The 17,308-nt window shown below is 41.9% G+C and overlaps 1 protein-coding gene across 1 annotated transcript; it reads right to left on the minus strand.

Moving 5' to 3' along the window:
* Window positions 1-377: 377 nt before the first annotated feature.
* Window positions 378-17,064, minus strand: LOC129685847 (M-phase phosphoprotein 9-like; the record flags this gene model as incomplete). The annotated part of the gene is made up of 8 exons (XM_055619356.1): window positions 378-4,607; window positions 8,949-9,017; window positions 10,176-10,423; window positions 11,198-11,298; window positions 12,211-12,331; window positions 13,953-14,099; window positions 15,374-15,549; window positions 16,930-17,064. Coding segments are annotated over 8 exons (1,099 nt in total), but the record flags the coding sequence as incomplete, so codon positions are not given.
* Window positions 17,065-17,308: the final 244 nt, after the last annotated feature.

Genomic DNA, 17,308 nt, shown 5'->3' on the forward strand with positions numbered 1-17,308 from the left:
CTAGACACTGCCTGGAAGACAGTATCCAGATAAAGCCAGCGAGCAGAGGACCACACCAGGTGTTCATTTCCTCCCGTAGGAGCAGAGACTGCAAGGGTTAGGAAAGGCAATTGACAGAACATGATGCCTACGCCCAGACAAGTGAAGGTGTCCATTAAATACTCCAGCTCTGGAGTCACCAAAACGTGCATTTAGAAACACAGACACACATCCCTAGGGTGAGGCTCTATGCTACCGGTTCCTTGGAATTGACTTTCTGTATTAATTTTTGTATTTCCGTGACTGTTAACCAAACCAAGCAGCTCCTGGGACTTGAAGCCCATCATTAAAAGCAAGCTCTCACAGCCAGTATAAATAAACTGAGATACCACGAAAGCTCAGGTCCACAAATATTTATTGAGTGCCTGGATGCACGATGGAAGATGATATGGTCCCTGCTCTCATGGAGCGTACAACTTTATTACTCCAGCGTTTGACCAGATTTCAAAAGACAACCACAACCAGCACTCATCTGACCATCAGCAGCACTGTATGTAGCAACTGTTTTCACATTATAGGTCTCTGTTACAGTGAAAAGTGACAACGTAAGGAAAATAGAATTTGAAATCTGTAGTCATAGTGAAGGCATAGTTTAACAAATCCAAAGGTATGGCTTGAGTCCTCATGTATCTGAGGTCTCTAGTGAAATAAAGAGCATATCAGATGGGGAAAGGCTTTTCGTGAGTTCTAAGAGTACTGGACTAGTTTAGCAAAGTATTAAATTTCATATTGCTCCTTGGCAGGGCAGGAAATAATTTCTGGCAAAACCTGTGCAATACCAGGGGTTTAATCAGACTCAAAACATCTAAAAGTATGCATGATCCACTGACGAATACGATTTCCCTTTATGACTACTGAAAGTCTATCCGTGACTTACTTTTTTAAGGATCTTATAGACTTGCACTACGAAGTGGCACATTTAAAATTAGTGAAAATTTTTCTTGAGACATGTGAAACCTAAGATGATATAAATGTCTGGTTTTACGACACATTTGGGTACAGGGTTCAAGACAAGCAGCATTTAGCAAAGCACCTGGCTTTTTTAGGCTGAAAGTGAAACATTAGTCTCTCAATGGTTAGAAATCCATTTAAGTCTAACACTCAGTGACAGGCACCTCTTCCAGGTGGTCCACTGTCTTAAAGGGCCTAATAATGGAACATTTGAAGGAAAAGTTATTTTGGTTAAACAACAATAAACTATAATGGAAAAAGGCCAATATTTATACTCAATAAATCCCATTCATCAATTAAGATCAAAATGCTTTCCGAATTTACATTTGATGAGTTAATTTTTTACAATTTTAGTCAACCAATAAGTAAATAGTATACCAAGAAAATTCATTTAAAATGCAAGAAAACCCTTGATTTTTATAAATGAGCAAAGAATACACAGACCACCTAATAAAAATGACATTCCAATGTTGAAGCAAATCATCAACTTTAACAAGCAATCACTGAGTTGGGATATAAAGCTCAGTGGTGGAATTAGCCAGCATGTGCAAGGCCCTAGTATACCTTTAAATATATATATATGTGTGGCTGGAAAGATGTGGCTCAGTAGTTGAAAGCACTGGCTGCTTTTAAAGAAAACCTGGGTTCAATACCCAAAGCACCCACATGGCAGCTCACACCGGCCTGTAACTTCAGTTCCAGGAGATCTGACACCTTCACACAGACACACATGCAGGAAAAGTACCAGTGCACATAAAATACAAATAATCAATCAGTTAAAAAAAAATCACTATCTCGAAATCACAGTAACTGATAAATCTAAAACATGCTGTTTGGTGCACGCTTACTACACACTGGCCTGTCTGAACTGAAAGGTATCTCCTTATCATTTGGTCTTTACACTGAGGAAAGGAGGCCAGAGCCAGGGTGTGACCTGGGTCTGGCTGGCTCCAAGTCCCTTCCCCAGCAGCGGCACTTTAGTGCTAATGCTTTACCTGGAGCCATCCCCTGTGGCTCCTGGTTTTGAGAAGGAAGAGACAGATCTCCATAGTGGGAGAATTCACTTTCTATATACATTTTAAAAGGCACTTCCCAAAAGCTGCAGGCTCACTGAGTTGGTTTTTAACTAGCTGCATGCACATCCCAGCACAGAAACAGTTTGCCTATCTTGGGTAACAGATGCTCTTTAAGACTGCTACCCTTCCCGCTTTTAGGCTCAGTTGCTTTTTAGTTGAGTGTTCATAACATATGCATTACTAAGGGGAGAGGCAACTGCAAGAATTTTTCTTGGTGTCTTTCTTCATAGCTATGAAGAAGAAAAGAATAAAATTTCTTTTTCAAGTAAGTAACTGATAGTTTAAATCTATTACACACTTCAAAAACCAAAGCATATGCTTTCTGAGAAGCACAGATGTTTTGATGGCACTTAATGCCTTTTTTGGAATAAGCCAATTATAGGCACCTAAGAAGATAACTCCTTGGCAAGATAAAGCCACCACCTCATCTGAAGTGGTAATTTCCTTCTTCTTGAGAATGTAGTAGACTGTACAATAAAAGAAGGGAACAATGAGATCTACGAAAACATTGTCAGCTTGTTCAAGTAGTCTTGTTTGTTGGTGCTGGGGCAAAGCCTGTGCCCTCACATGCGAGGCAAGCACACTACCACTGCGCCTGTTATACTCCTGGGTTGTTAGTTCTGCCTGTCACACACAGAGACAGGGTCATATTTAAAAACAGACTATCCCTGCATGAGCGCTAGACAAAGGCTGTACAGAAGCTTGATTAAAATGAACCTTTTTATTTATTTATTTAACTCTAACAATTTTTAAAAGGCTAAAAGAAAAATCAAGAATAAAGGCACTTGCTTCTAACAATAAGAAATCCTGATTAGTCTTGAGCTGGCTCCTGAAGATAAACTCAAAGGTTCAGTTCCATCTCCAGGGTCCCCTCCTGCCTGAGAGTCCCCACAAGTAGAACAGGGCCCAGGCCTATCACCAGGTGAAGCTTTGGTGAGAAACTGTTCAAAGACCACCTGAAATCCTGCTGAGGCATACACACCTAACAGAATTGCTGGGATGCCTTGGTTCATTGTAACTACACATGAAAAGCTACATATGGAGAAAGAACTCAGAAGCAAACCAAATCAAAAACCTGAGCACTGGCCCTGGAAATCAATGATAAGAGCTCAGATGAGTCTATCTGCAGATTCTGAGCACAAATATGTGGGTGCTAGGTTCAGACTGGTCAGCAGAAAGTAAGTGGGAGAGTAGCCCAGACATCACCAACAGTCCCAACACAAGCAGGGTACTTGCTGCTCCTAGACCAGAACAGCTTCTCCTGCCCACACAGTGCTCTTAGAGCTAGGGAGCCCAGGTGGTGGGCCAGTCTGCAGCAAGGCCCTGGGCAAAGGCTCCAGGCTCTCTCTGGACACCGCCCTGTCTATTATCAGGCAGTGCTCTGATTATACAGTGCTCTTGGCGTAGACCAACAGTCATTACAGCAGCTACGTTTCTTTTTGGCAAGGGTGGAATGGTGGGTCAGGTGAGGTGAAAATGTCTGTATGATCACCTTGGGAGCTAAGCTATGGGCTTAATGGAAAGGGAAGCTGCCCTGGAAACTGTCCAAGGTGTGACATAACTTAAATCATGGATGATGGACAGAAAACTCCAGTGCTCACCTGCTGCTTTCTATCTCTGATTTCTTTTTTCTTTCCTCACAAATAAAAATATTTTGGAGAAATAGGTTATATGTAGTTTTTAAACTCTCCAACACTGAAATTATTACTAATTTTTAAAAATATTGACTTATTTACTGGGGTAGGAAAGGGCAGGAACGTGCCACAGTGTATCTGTAGAGGTCAGAGGACAACTTACAGGGGTCATTTCTCTCTTTCTAACCTGTGAATAATGGAGCTCAAAACTGGTCGCTGGGCTTGGCGGCAAGCACTTTTACCTGCTGAGCCATTTTGCTGGCCCAATTATTCTACTATTCACTACAGGGCATATGTTTCACATAGGAATTGTGTTATCATTTCTTAAAAACTTCTACAGAACCTAAATGCAAACTATACTATATTTTTTTAAAATGTCCAGCATGTTAGCCTATCCTTATAGAAGCTATCAAGCATTTATTTTCAAAATGAATTATATTTACAATGTAGAACAAGTTTATAAAATTGATGTGCAAAGTTCATTGTAAAAGGATAACACTATTTCTTTAGAAACAAGCTGCCTCCACTTTTTACATTTTCTTATTGTTGATAGAAATTGAAGACATAATACTATTTAAAAATAATGCTTTTTAAATAGTAAAATATACAAGAGGTTCCTGAGCATAGCAAAAATATCTTGAAAATATGTGGCCATTTGAAGTATAAAATAGCAAGTGTAAGAGTAGCATGATTGTAAAACTACTGTTTGAAGGCTTATAAACAGTACAAAAGAGCTTTTCTTTTCCAAGTACATAATTGTACATTAGTGCAAATAAAAATGTCTCAAATTTAATGGCTACCAATCTTAAAGATTTGCAGAACTGCGCAAGACATGAAACTTCTTGAGTGTCATTCGAACTGAACCCAGTTCACGATTGATCCTTTCCAAGCGATCTTCCAAGGCTTCCTAGGTAAAAGTAATGGGAAAGGTATCATGAGAATCCACATGGAGTCCTCCAGGTCTACAGATCTTCAGGTTGTGAGCAAGTATACACATCAAAACAGCAGATTGTGCTTTCTACACAAATTACCTTATTGACAGGATTTTTCTTAAACTCAACAGTGAACTGGCTTCTCAGCCCTTCCAAATGAGCAGGGCACTTTAAGTACTCCCTGTGCACTTGGCATGCTTGCCATGTGGGAATTCTGTACAGCGTTGCGGCCATGAGGGGGCTGATGACCTGACAGCATTATGTGCAGAGCCTAAAGTATTCTCCACAGGTCAGCAGAGAAGTGGTCATCCTGAATGCAGCTGGAGCCACGTACACATATTCCAAATAAGCTGACAAAAACTTTTCCCTTTAAAATGTTAGCAGAGACTCCAAGAAAGACTTCACAATTAATGATAAAGAAGTGCAGTTAATGATACCTGGAATATATATTTATCATTCTAGATCATTTATCCTGTATTAACTAAAATGGTATCCTGAAATAAAACTTAAAATGTTTATGTTTAACAATCTAATAAAATGATGAATGTTCACTGTAGAACAATGAGAAGACAAATGAACAAAGGGAAGGACCACCTCTTTTTCCCTGTTTTTCTCATATATATGCATTTCCTTTTTAGAAAGGAAAAAACTAGAATGGAACGTTTCAAATATTATTTCCTTTGAACTTTCTTGGCATGTTATAAAGTGTCTTCCAACAACATCCTCCTAAATTAATGTACAATGTTCTTTCACAAGTAACACGTTTAACCAGGAATCTTTCAGTAGAAATTTAGGTTGCTTCTAATTTTGGACACTATAAATAAGGCCGCAGTACATTTCTTAAACATATCTCTTGGCAGTATCTATAAATACTGTCTTTGCAATCATTGGCAGGCTGAAAAAAAAGAAGAGCTTTGGTTCAAAGAAATGCAAAACTCTGTATTCCAGAAAGCCTGTAATGATTTCTACTTGCATTTGCATTGTCTACATTTTACACCTGATAATTGGACATGGTGGTAATCCTTCTAATCCCAGAGCCAGTGAAGCAGAAGCAGAAAGCTGATGAATTCCAAACGAGCCTAGGACTTGTCTCAAAGAACCTCAAAAACTAAAACCGCTAATGCAATTATAGAGAAAGAGACCTTTAAAAAGTGTATTAGCAGGTGTTTTTTTTTTTTTTTTTTTTTTTTTTTTCTTTCTCTCTTTTCATTAACACAGGTCTCTGTAGGGGATGGAAAGATGCTCAGCAGTTAAGACACTTCCGGCTCTTGTAGAGGACATGGGTTTGATTCCTAGCACCCAGATGTTGGCTCATAACTGGCTGTAACTCCAGTTCCAGAGGATATGACACCCTCTTCTGGCCTCCTAGAGCACCAGTCACACATGCCACAGATATACACACAGGTAAAACAATGCCAAGTGCTGAGATTAAAGGCATGCACCACCACCTAGCATGAAATAATTTTTTAAAGAATTAAAAATAAACCAGGAGCCTGGCATGGTGACACACGCTTTAATTACAGCACTTGGGAAGCAGAGGCTGGCAGACTTCTGTGAGTTTGAAGCCAGCCAGGTCTATACAGTGAGTTCCAGGACAGTTGGGGTTACACAGAGAAACTCTTGTCATGAAAAAACAAACCATTGTTTAGAGCTGGAGAGAGATGGCTCAACAGTTAAGAGCATTGGCTGCTGTTCCAGAGGACCCGGGTCCAATTCCATGAACTTGGCAGTTCACAACTCTCTAAAACTCTAGTTCCCATTCCAACACATACAGACATACATGCAGGCAAAACATCAATGCACATGAAATTAAATTTTTTTTAATATTTAAATTATTAAAAAAAAAAATAAAGCTGGTGGTGGTGGTGGTAGCAGCGGCAGCAGTGGCACATGCCTTTAATCCCAGCACTCAGGAGGCAGAGGCAGGTGGATCTCTGTGAGTTCCAGGACAGCCTAGGTTACAAGAGAAACCCTGTTTTGAGAAAAAAAAAAAAAAAAAATTTTAAATAATAATAATAAAATAAAAAATAAAGACAAGTCTGAAGTAGTTCATGCTAACCTTGAATTCAATATGTGGTTGATGATGACCTTGATCCTGCCTCCATCTTTCAAACACTGGATCATGTGTGTGCATCACCATATCTTGTGATATGTTGTGGGGGGTGTCCTGGGCATGACCTTTACATGCTAGGCAAGTACTCTACCATCCTAGCTGCAGCCCTATCCCTTCTTACTTTTTGAGACAGGATCTAACTGCCTAGGCTAGCTTCGAGACTAGGGTCCTCCTACTGCCTCAGCCTGCCGAGTGCAGGAGTGATAAGTGGTGAGCCATCATCCCTGCTTCTCAGTGTGAGGCTGAGAGCAGGACGAGCATTCTTACCACTGAGCCGGAGATAAAGCCTGTGCGAGCCCCACAGGTAACTACCCTAGCACTACTGTGGAGTGAGGCTGGACACTTTTCTCCCCGGGCCCGGTTTTACTTTTTCACTTAAGCACATCCTCAATCTCTTTTTGCTGCCACTTATTTCCTTAGTGACGTGATGTTCATGAAGAGAAGCTAACACCCTTTCAGAAGTCTTGCAGGAACAGAATGATGATGCTCATTATATAAGATACACTAAGAATTTCACACTGAATTAGAAGTGAAGTATCTCATTTTCCCTCTGCTTTCCTAGTAAAGTATTGTGAGTTTCTTATGTTAAGTTTTATAAATTATTCAATAAAAAATTTCAGAACCGGGGAGAGTAAGAGGCTCAGCAGGTAAGATTACTTGCCTCCAACCTTCACAGCCTAAGTTTGATGCCTGGGATATAAGAAAAGGTGTTAAGACAGAACTAACCCCACAAACTTGTATGTCATGGTATGTGCATACCCCCCCAACATCATATACATGAACATACAATAACAATAAATCAAGTTTCATGGATGTGAAGATGACTTGGCTGTACATTTAGTAAAGAGAACCTTCCCCAAATAAAGGAGGTTCAGTCTTCCATCAGTGCTATAGAGTAGCTGAGGTTTCCCTGTCAGAACCTCTAAAGTAGCTCTCAAAAGCAAGTCTGTTAGCTGGAGAGATGGCTCAGTGGTTAAGGGAACTGCCATGGACGTGCCATGCATTGACCTGACTTCCACAGGTACCGGGCACTAGTGACATATAAACAGGCAGGCAAACGCTCATCATATAACCTGACCATCCGTGCTGAGTATGGAATTGCATCTCTCTAGCTGTCTTTCCAACCACTACAGCCATCCTATTTATAAAACACAACTGTTTTCAGGTGCTTACTAGATGGAAAGGGGTTCAGAAGTCATTGAAGGGGAGGAAGACAAGCAAACACTCAGAAAAGGAGACAGCACTTACTCAGCAACGCAAAATCTGTCATGGGTATTCTTTTGGGCCTTGAGGCTAGGGCTCCCTAGCATGCTCAAGGCCCTGGTTTTTGTTACCAAACAAACAACAAAACGTATGCTGTTTGCTACCATGAATACCATTTTCTTTTCTTTTTTCTTTTTTTCAAGACAGGATTTCTCTGTGTAGCCTTGGCTGTCCTGGACTCACTTTGTACACCAGGATGGCCTCAAACTCACAGAAATTGGCCTGCCTCCCTGAGTGCTGGGATTACAGGTTTGTACCATCTCACTTGGCTTCTCCTCCTCCTCCTCTTCTGGTTTTTCAAGATAGGTTTTCTCTGTGCATCTCTGGCTGTCCTCTCTGTAGACCAGGCTGCCCTTGAACTCACAGAGATCCCCTGCCTCTGCCTCCCAAGTGCTGAGATTAAATAAAGGTGTGCACTACAAGTGGCTGGCAGAACACCATTTTCTTAATGTCTAATGGCAAAAATTAATTGTATTCCTGACAGCAAACATGTAGCTACAAAATAACTATAATCATCAAATACTGACTGCAAAAAAGCTGCAGTTTGACTGCTGCTTTAGTAACTGTGATGGTGTGAATGAGATGGCTCCCACAGATTCATACACATCTGAATACTTGGTCCCCAGTTGGTGGAACCATTTGAGAAGGATTAGGAGGCATGAACTTGTTGGAGGTGTGGCCTTGTTAAGGGTGGAGGGCACAAAGTTGCAAAAGCTTCCTGCCGTCCCCACTGCACTCTCTACTTCCTTTTTGGTGTTCCAAATTCAAGCTCTCAGCTGTTGCTCCAGCTGCCTACTTTCGCTTTGCCTTCTGTAAGTTGCATCTGGTCGTAGTGTTTTATCACAGCCCTAGAAAGGTAACTAACACAGTGGACCATGCCGTGCTTTAAGCACTGACTGGCATCCAGCCTCTACTGTAGCCCCTAGCTAGGCTGCCTCACCTGATTAAGTCTTGTTTGTAAAGTGATTCTTCCTCCAGGAGAAGGCATTCGGCTTAGTGCTGCCTCAATCTGTTAACAAGAGAAAGTATTCAAATAAAAACAAAGAATTCTAATTATTGGCAGTGAGCTTTCTGAGGCAGATGGAAAAGAAAAGATTTCAGCTTGGCATTTTCTTGTCCATTCTGGCTTAAGTTCTCTCAATGGTGGCTCAAGGACATTTCTAGTGTAGTTTTGGTGCCCCACAGTACTATACCCAAGGCAAATTCCCTAGGACAGGTCTGACACAACGATGTCCTTTGTGGTGGTTTGAATAAGAATGCTCCCCATAAACTCAGATATATTCTTGAATGCTTAGTCATCAGGGGGTGGCAACACTTGAGAGGATTAAAAAGTGTGGCCTTGTTGGGGAGAAGGGTGGGCTCTGAGTGTTTCAAAGGTTCACGCCAAGGTCAGAAAAGCTCTTCTTGCTGCCTGAAGATCCAGATGTAAAACTTTTTCCCCCCTGATACAGGGTTTCTCTGTGTAGCCTTGGCTCTCCTGAACTCAATTTGTAGATCAGGATGGTCTTGAACTCACAGTGATGACATGCCTCCCTGAGTGCTGGCATTACAGGCATGTCCCACCATGCCTGGCTATGATGTAGAATGCTTAACTATTTCTCCAGCACCATGTCTGCCTGCATGTTACCATGTTCCATGCCAAGATGATAATGGATTAAACCTCTGAAACCATAAGCCAACCCCAATTAAATGTTTTATTTTATTTTATAAGCATTGCCTTGGTCTGCTGGCAATGGTTGTGTACTCTTTTAACCCCAGCACTTGGGAGGCAGAAGCAGATGTATCTCAATGAGTTTGAGACCAGCCTGATCTACAAAGTGAGTTCCAGGATAGCCATGGCTACACAGAGAAAACCCCGTCTCAAAAAAAAAAAAAAATTGTCTTGGTTGGTCATGGTATCGCCACAGCAATACAACAGTGACTAGGACATCCTTATTTTGTACTTTTTTTTTCAGTTTGTGTGTTTGGATTATTGTTTCTATTGAAGACGGGATTTCACCATATTGTCCAAGCTGGCTTTCAACTTGTGATCCTCCTGCCTCAGCCTCTCAAGGGCTGAGACACAGGTACATGCCACCATGCCCAGCTCAGTAATTCCCTTCCAACATTCCCTAGAGACAAGTATTAGGTTCAGAAAATATTTTTTGAAATATCTTGTTTGTTTTACCTGGTCTTTTTCTTTTGTAAGTTCATCAAAAAATCGCTCCGTTTCAGCTAGGGTCCTAATTTTTGCTGTATATTCAAAATCATTACCCTGTGGCGTTGCTGACACTGGCTTACACTGCTCGAGGCTAACTGATTTACTCTTCTCCCAGGCTTGTCTCGCGGACACTTTCTTCACTCCATTTGGCAAGGGGTTAGGACAAGAACTATGATTAACGGGGTCATCACTAGCTTTTTCTGAATACTTTTTTCCTGTCAGAAAAGAGAGAAATTTCTTATATTTCATATTAATTTTTCAATTAGACCAAATACATATTAAATATCCTGCTCAATCTCACTTCCTGAAAGGAACTGCTATGTGGCCTAACACATAGCATCTTTTCTTCTCCTCCCGGTTTCTTGAGACAGGGTCTGTACTAATCCAGTCTGCCCTGGAACTCCTAAGTAGCCCAATATGGCCTCTAGCCTTCAAGTCACAGCAATCCTCCTGCTGCAGCCATCTGAGTGCTAGAATAAAAGATGTGAGCCACCATCCCCAACTGAAAAATATTTACTCTGTGCTTTATCACTTAGGAATTCTGTAAGGTTTACCCCAGGTTTAGCAATGTTAATAAGTTCTCTTAATGACCTCAAGCAAACTTTATGGATATATTATTCAGTTTAAGAAAAGTTTAAAAACAATGATTTATCACATTTGGGAGAATTGCCCTGAACCCTAAAACAGTTAACATTATTATATGAAGTGACTTGATATAAATTTATTCCAGGCTGAAAATTGTTAAATAAAATTACCCACAGCCTAAGCAACTTATCAGCTACACACGTACGTAGAGGGGAGCTGTAGAATACGGTCCTGGTGATGACAATCGGCACTGCACCCCAGCTTCCCAACCGCCCATCAACACCCACACAGCAAGCACAGAGTGAGCACTCAGGTAGAGGCGGTCTTCAGAACCTTGCCGAGACACCATAATCTTGGGAAACAAATGCCTCTAACTGTAATTAGTCATTGTTGGGAAAAGATACCTTCCGAGTCATCTAGAAGAAACTGGAGCTGTTTCCTTGGATTGGTTCGTTGTAACGTGGACACAGGAACAGTATCTAAATCATCCAAAAGGATATCAAATCTAGTGAATGAAGCAAGTTACTCGTGAGAAAAACATGAAGTGAGTTTTCCTATCTCACTAGAGAGCTGAGCTGGCACCTCCATAGTCAATCACATGTTTTCTTAAGAGAAAGCTAGTCATATGACTTTCTGAGCTGAAATTGGATGTGGCTTTCCTAACACCCAGTTTTATTTCCACATTACAAACTTAAAGTGTTGGCTGTCGTGCATCACTGACCTCCATGACAAGCTTCCGGGACAGGCAGGGCAGGCAACAGAACCCCACTCACTCAAAAGGCCAAAGTGCGGCTCACTGTGCTTAAGCCACTGTGTCTAAACCAGGAGGCAAAGGCCTTCTCAGTTCCTCACTCACAGCTGGCCTATTTCAGGAGTGCACATATCCAGAGGCAGATATATGCCACCTTCACACACACTGTCTGACACCAAAATGCCCCTGAATCAAGAGCACAGAGAACCTCTTCTACATTTCAAATCTGATGAAGTGCTGAGGTGGTACTAGCAGTAGCAAGTTTCCATAGTTAAAAACTATTTTCACATTATAATACTTGATTTTTCATATGACATTCACATAAATGACCTAAAGCCAGAGGCCCACTGACAACTGAATAATCAGTAAAAGCTAGAGTCATATTGGTGGTTCATAATCAATAATGGGGTCAGTAAGATCGCTCTGTAGGTAAAGGCACCTCCTTGAAACCTGACGCCCTGAGTTCATACCCACGTGGTGGAAGGAGAAAAACAGCTGCCACAAGTTGTCCTTAATGTGCACACATTCGCCACAGCACATACACTCACAAGTACATACACACACACACACACACACACACACACACACACACACACGATAAATCAATAAAATGTCTTTAAATCAATACTGTATTTTTATTTAATTCAACAACTTTACAGAACTTACCGACTTGGACTGCTTTCATTTTTGCTAAGCAAATGACTAAATCCTGGGGACAAATTTTCCTTAGGGGACCGCTTAGGACTATAAGCCACAGTCACCGGCGTTAACATAATCTCTCTTTTTGCTAAAGAAGAAAACATAGAAGAAATGTGATTTTTGTCTGCTCTGTTGGCAGAACTTATTCCTAATTTAAAAAAATAAGGAAATTCCATAGCAAAACTTGTTGGTATTGAGGAGCATGCAAAGTGAAAATAAAACAACCAATAATTATAATGTCGAGAAGCAACCCCTGCTGACATTTTAGCATACCAGACCATAGTTTCAGCACTCTGGCTCAAAACTGGTTTTTCAAGATTTTAGAAGTCGAGTGGAAATAAGACAGAAGCACCAGTGCAGTAAGGATTGCTCCTGGGAACACAGGAAATGCACACTTCCCTGAACCGATGGGAAAATGGACACCGAGGACATGGAAAGTCAATGCTTACGCTTTAGAACAAGCCTGAAAGTGGGGAGAAAAGGCTACAGAGGCCGGTTACAGATCAAATATGCAAGGAGCATCTTCTCCGACCTCTGTGAATTATCTCAATTAGTGCTTAAAGTGATTGACACGCTCTAAACTTTCAAAAGCTTATGGTACTAAGGACCCCATCCATGCTAAGCCAAGGCTCTGAGCTACAACCCAAGACGTTTTTGCTTTTTATTTTAAGGCACGGTCTTGCTAAATTACAGGTTATCCTTGAATTCAGTACTCAGGCCTTGAACCTTGATCTTGATCCTTAACCTCCCAGCGAGCTGGGATGATAGACCTCCCCCACAGGCCTAGCATAAAACGATGTTTCTGTATGTAAGTAACTTTTATCTGCCTGTTTCAATTGTTGTCTTGGAAGCTTACTGCCTATCTGCTAACCTAGGCCTAGTCCCGGAAGCTTCTAGCCTCTGTACAATCTAACCTAGGCCTAAAATGTTCTCAGTCTCTGAGGCTTACTGCTGAATAAGCTCATCCTTACTTGTTTTTACTGAGCTCTGGGCTGGCTGATTCAACTCAGCTGTCCTGGCTCAAACTCTTCTCCCAGCTGACTTATACAATCTGGCTTCTCTCTTGGCCTCTGAATTACTCTGCTGGCCTCAATCTAACTCCAACAATCTTTTCTAATCTTCTAACTCCTCATTCTCTGGTCTGTTCCATTTTCACCTGTGTTCTTTCTCTACAATCTGTCTCTCTGTTACAGTTCTGGTAAAACTGCCTCTCTGAATTGCCCCTTAAGCAGCTTCCCTTTTCTCTCTCTTCTGAGAGTTGGGCATATCCTATTCTGTCAAACTTTTCTCTGATTCATCTCTTTTTCTGCCACTCAATTAGAGATCACTTTCAAACATGGGTGCTTTCTTCTACAAACTAACTTTACCTTCTCTGTATGAGATTAAACGCATGTACCACCATGCCTAGACCTAAGCTTTTCTTTACCTGAAACTTGAACTCAGATCTGCTTGCCTCTCTCTCCTGGATTAAAGGTGTGTTTGTATTCTAGTCAGATCACACTGACCTAGGTCTTTGGATGTGATCTCTTGCCAGAGCAGCCATGTCCTAAATGAAAATTTCTCTACATTTCAGAGTTAACATTTGTTATTATCTGTGCACTCAGACAATTTCATTCTCTAGGACTTCACGCTCAGCGTCTTCTACTGGAGCTGACAGCAAAGTGAAAGAGGAAAAACATATGAGAAAAGTCACTCTCCCCAACTCTTACTTGGAGTGTTTGCTTTACGATTGGAGGGTGGGAGAGATGACGACCTTTGTGAAGCTGAACTCTGTCTCTTTGGTCTCTGCTGGGCACATTTCTCTGGGGAGCGGCCTGTATTGACTGAAGGTTCAGTTTGCCGAGGATTCACTAATTCTGCATCAGACAAACACACACAAAAATAAGTCAGACCTGGTTTCCACCATCTGCTTTATCACAGCTGTCACTGCACAAGGTCCTCCACTGAGTGCATGCTCAAAGCACTTCATCTAGGCTGCAAAAATGATCTGCAAATGTTCCGCATTATGACGATAAAAAATGCTTGAGAGGGAGTTTATAATGAATGCGTCCTGGCTTCCTGGTGCAACTGGCATTCAAGGTGAGGCTCACAGAGAGTTTATTTTTAGGAAGCAGATTACTAATTTATTTACTAGGAGACACTGCTGTGGGATGTAGCACCGCAGCTCTGAGGCTGTGCCTGGCAGGTCTGAGAAGCAAGCATGGTAGGAAGAAGAAGGAGCAAAAGAACTAGGTATAGTGGTGAACACCTGTCAGCCCAGCACTGGGGAGGTGGAGGCAGAAGATCAGAAATCAAGGTTACCCTCAGAAACACAGTGAGTTCCAGGGTAGCCTGGGCTATGTGAGATCTTATCTCAAAAAGAGATGGGATAGAGGGCAGACAGAGAGGTCTACCGACCTAGACATGTGGGGAAAAGCACACCTGGAAAGATCTTCCTCTTCCTCTCTACAGATGCTCAGTAACCAGAAAAAAGGAGGAAGATAAAAAAAAAAAAAGATCTTTTTGGTTTTCTGTATTTTTTGACACCGTGGATTCTGTTGCCTCGGCCTCTGAGTGCTGGAACAATGGGCATATATAGGCCTTCTCATCTCATTCCTCGCTCTATCAAATGATGGCCACAATTTTCCAATATGTGCAAGTAAGACAGACAGATGGAGGCAAACTCACTCTGTAGCCAAGGCAGGCTGTGATTTCAACCCTCTACCTTAAGACATATAACTGGATTATATACCTGTATGGCCCAGCACATGTAGTCTTTTGTTTTGTTTTGAAAGTGCTGGGATTAAAAGTATGCACTAACATGCCTGGCTGAAATTTTAATTTTAAAGAATATAACATAAATTAAGGAAAAGAGCAGACAACTCTTTCTTTCAACATCAAACAAGGAATAAAATACCACTAGGGGTGGATCTAGCAAGAAGGCTCATCAGTTAAGAATACTTATTGCTCTTACCTAATCCTCTCAGTACTCACACAACAGCTCATAAAAATTCCTAACCCCAGTTTCAGGGGATCTGATAACTCCATGGGCACCAGGTGCACATGTACTGCACATTCATGCATGCAGGCAAAACATTCATAGACATAAAATAAAATCAATAAATCTTAAATTAAAATTAAAAATACTTACTACTTGAGGTATCCTCTTTTTCTGTCTGTGTCCCCCAATTTTTAAATATTCTTTCTTCATCGAGTTCCTTTAAAGCTTTCATGACTGGTGTGTCTGAAGAGTCCCTCTGCTTTTTACTCAGTAAGTTTGCTGGTGACCGTCCAAGGGAAGAGTCCTTTTCTGGAGGAGAATGGTATCTAAAACAGGAGCTGCAATTGTAACTGCTGTGGGCTGAATATTGGCATGTCCCCTATCCCATAATGCACAGAGAACAGCCTAAGCTTACTGGAAGTATCTGGAGTTGGGGCCTTTAATAATAAATGGAGACTAGACAGGTAAGAAGAGAAGAGCCCCACAATGGGACTGAAGGTCCTTATAAAAAGAGAAGGACAGGCCTGACAGCGCACACATGCCAGTAACACAGGCACTCAAAAGGCTGAAGCAGGAAGATGGTCAAAAGTTCCAGGCTAGCCTGGGACATACAGCAAGACTTGCCTCAAAAACAACAAACAAAAAGCCTCTGGCTTCAGGAATTCACACACATATGCATATGCACACATGCACACACACACACACACACACACACACACACACACACACACACACGGGTAATTGAAAATGAAAAATAACACATAAAACAAAGGAAAAAGAGGAGAAACTGGAGAGCACTCGGGTGTACACCAAGAGCAGGCCATGTGAAACACAGCTAGGAAAACAGTCCTCTCCAAAACCTCTGGCACCTGAGCTGGAGAAATCCATAAATGTACATAAGTCTATGTCATTTGTTGGAGTAAACCATGCTAAGTTTACTAGGACAGTCAGGGGGAGAACAGGAGAGCTGACATTTCGTGCATATAGCAAGCCAGGGCTTCCTAGTCCTTTAACCATCCCAGCATACGCAAAAACTTCTATCTATACGGTACCCAGAGTACATGGCTGAGCTTGCCCAGACTATTCCAGAGTGAGAGATTAGCCTGTTGTCCTAATGACAAGCCTGCACTTTTCCCCTGAGCATAGGCAGAGAAGCATTACAAAGCCTAGGAAGGCAAAACATCCTAAAAGCATTAGCCTTTCAGGGATGGGGAGATGGATCCAACGCTAAGACTGCTTTACTGTGCAAGCAAAAACCAAATGAAACGAAACAAAAACACATAAATCAGGTTCTAAAAGTGAAGACAGTAAAAGCTGGGTGTGGTGGCACCCGCTAGGATCCCAGTACATGGGGTGATGAACAGGGTTATCAAGAGTTCCATCAAGGCACCCTGTCCACACTCACACAGCTGAGCTGCTGGAAGACAGTCACCCAGCTGTGTCTACTCATTGACACTATCTTGAATGGACACGTCCTTTCCACAATGGGAAAGCCCCACTTCTGCAAGACAGCTGATTCAAACCCTGTCTACTCTCCTCCAGCCCTCCAAGCTGGCTTTCACAATCCAGGAAGAACCTCAGGTCCAACTTCAAAGAGAAGGCAGAAATCCCAAGACAAGAACTGTTAGCTGTCCTCCCCTAGCCTCCCTACACAAGACAGCTGCATGTCTATTAACGCACTCAAGAGACCTTTGCCATTATCTCACCCAGGAACAGTGGTTTCCTCCAGCTGGTTATCTGTCTTCCTGTCCCTGGTGTCCAGAGGCTGCCCAGTGAAGATGGAGTACTCTGCTCCCGGAATCAGCCACTTCCTCCTGCTGACATCTGAGGTGGCTAGCATGCTGTAGGGATAAGAAACATTCCACAGCATCACAAGGTTTGCATTTCAGTTTAAAGAAAGTTTCTATGTATGAAAAGTGGCTGTTTGTCTGTGTACTCTGTGTGTGTGGCACCCAACAAAGCCAGAAGAGCACATCAGAGTCCCTGGGATTGGCGTTACAGATAACTATGAGCCACCACATGTGTGCTGGATCTTGAACCCAGGTCTTCTGGAAGGGCAGCCAGTGTTCTTAACCACAAAGCTAT

This window comes from Psammomys obesus, unplaced genomic scaffold (assembly GCF_907164565.1).
Source record: "Psammomys obesus unplaced genomic scaffold, mPsaObe1.curated_primary_1811, whole genome shotgun sequence".
NCBI classification, from domain to species: Eukaryota; Metazoa; Chordata; class Mammalia; order Rodentia; family Muridae; genus Psammomys; species Psammomys obesus.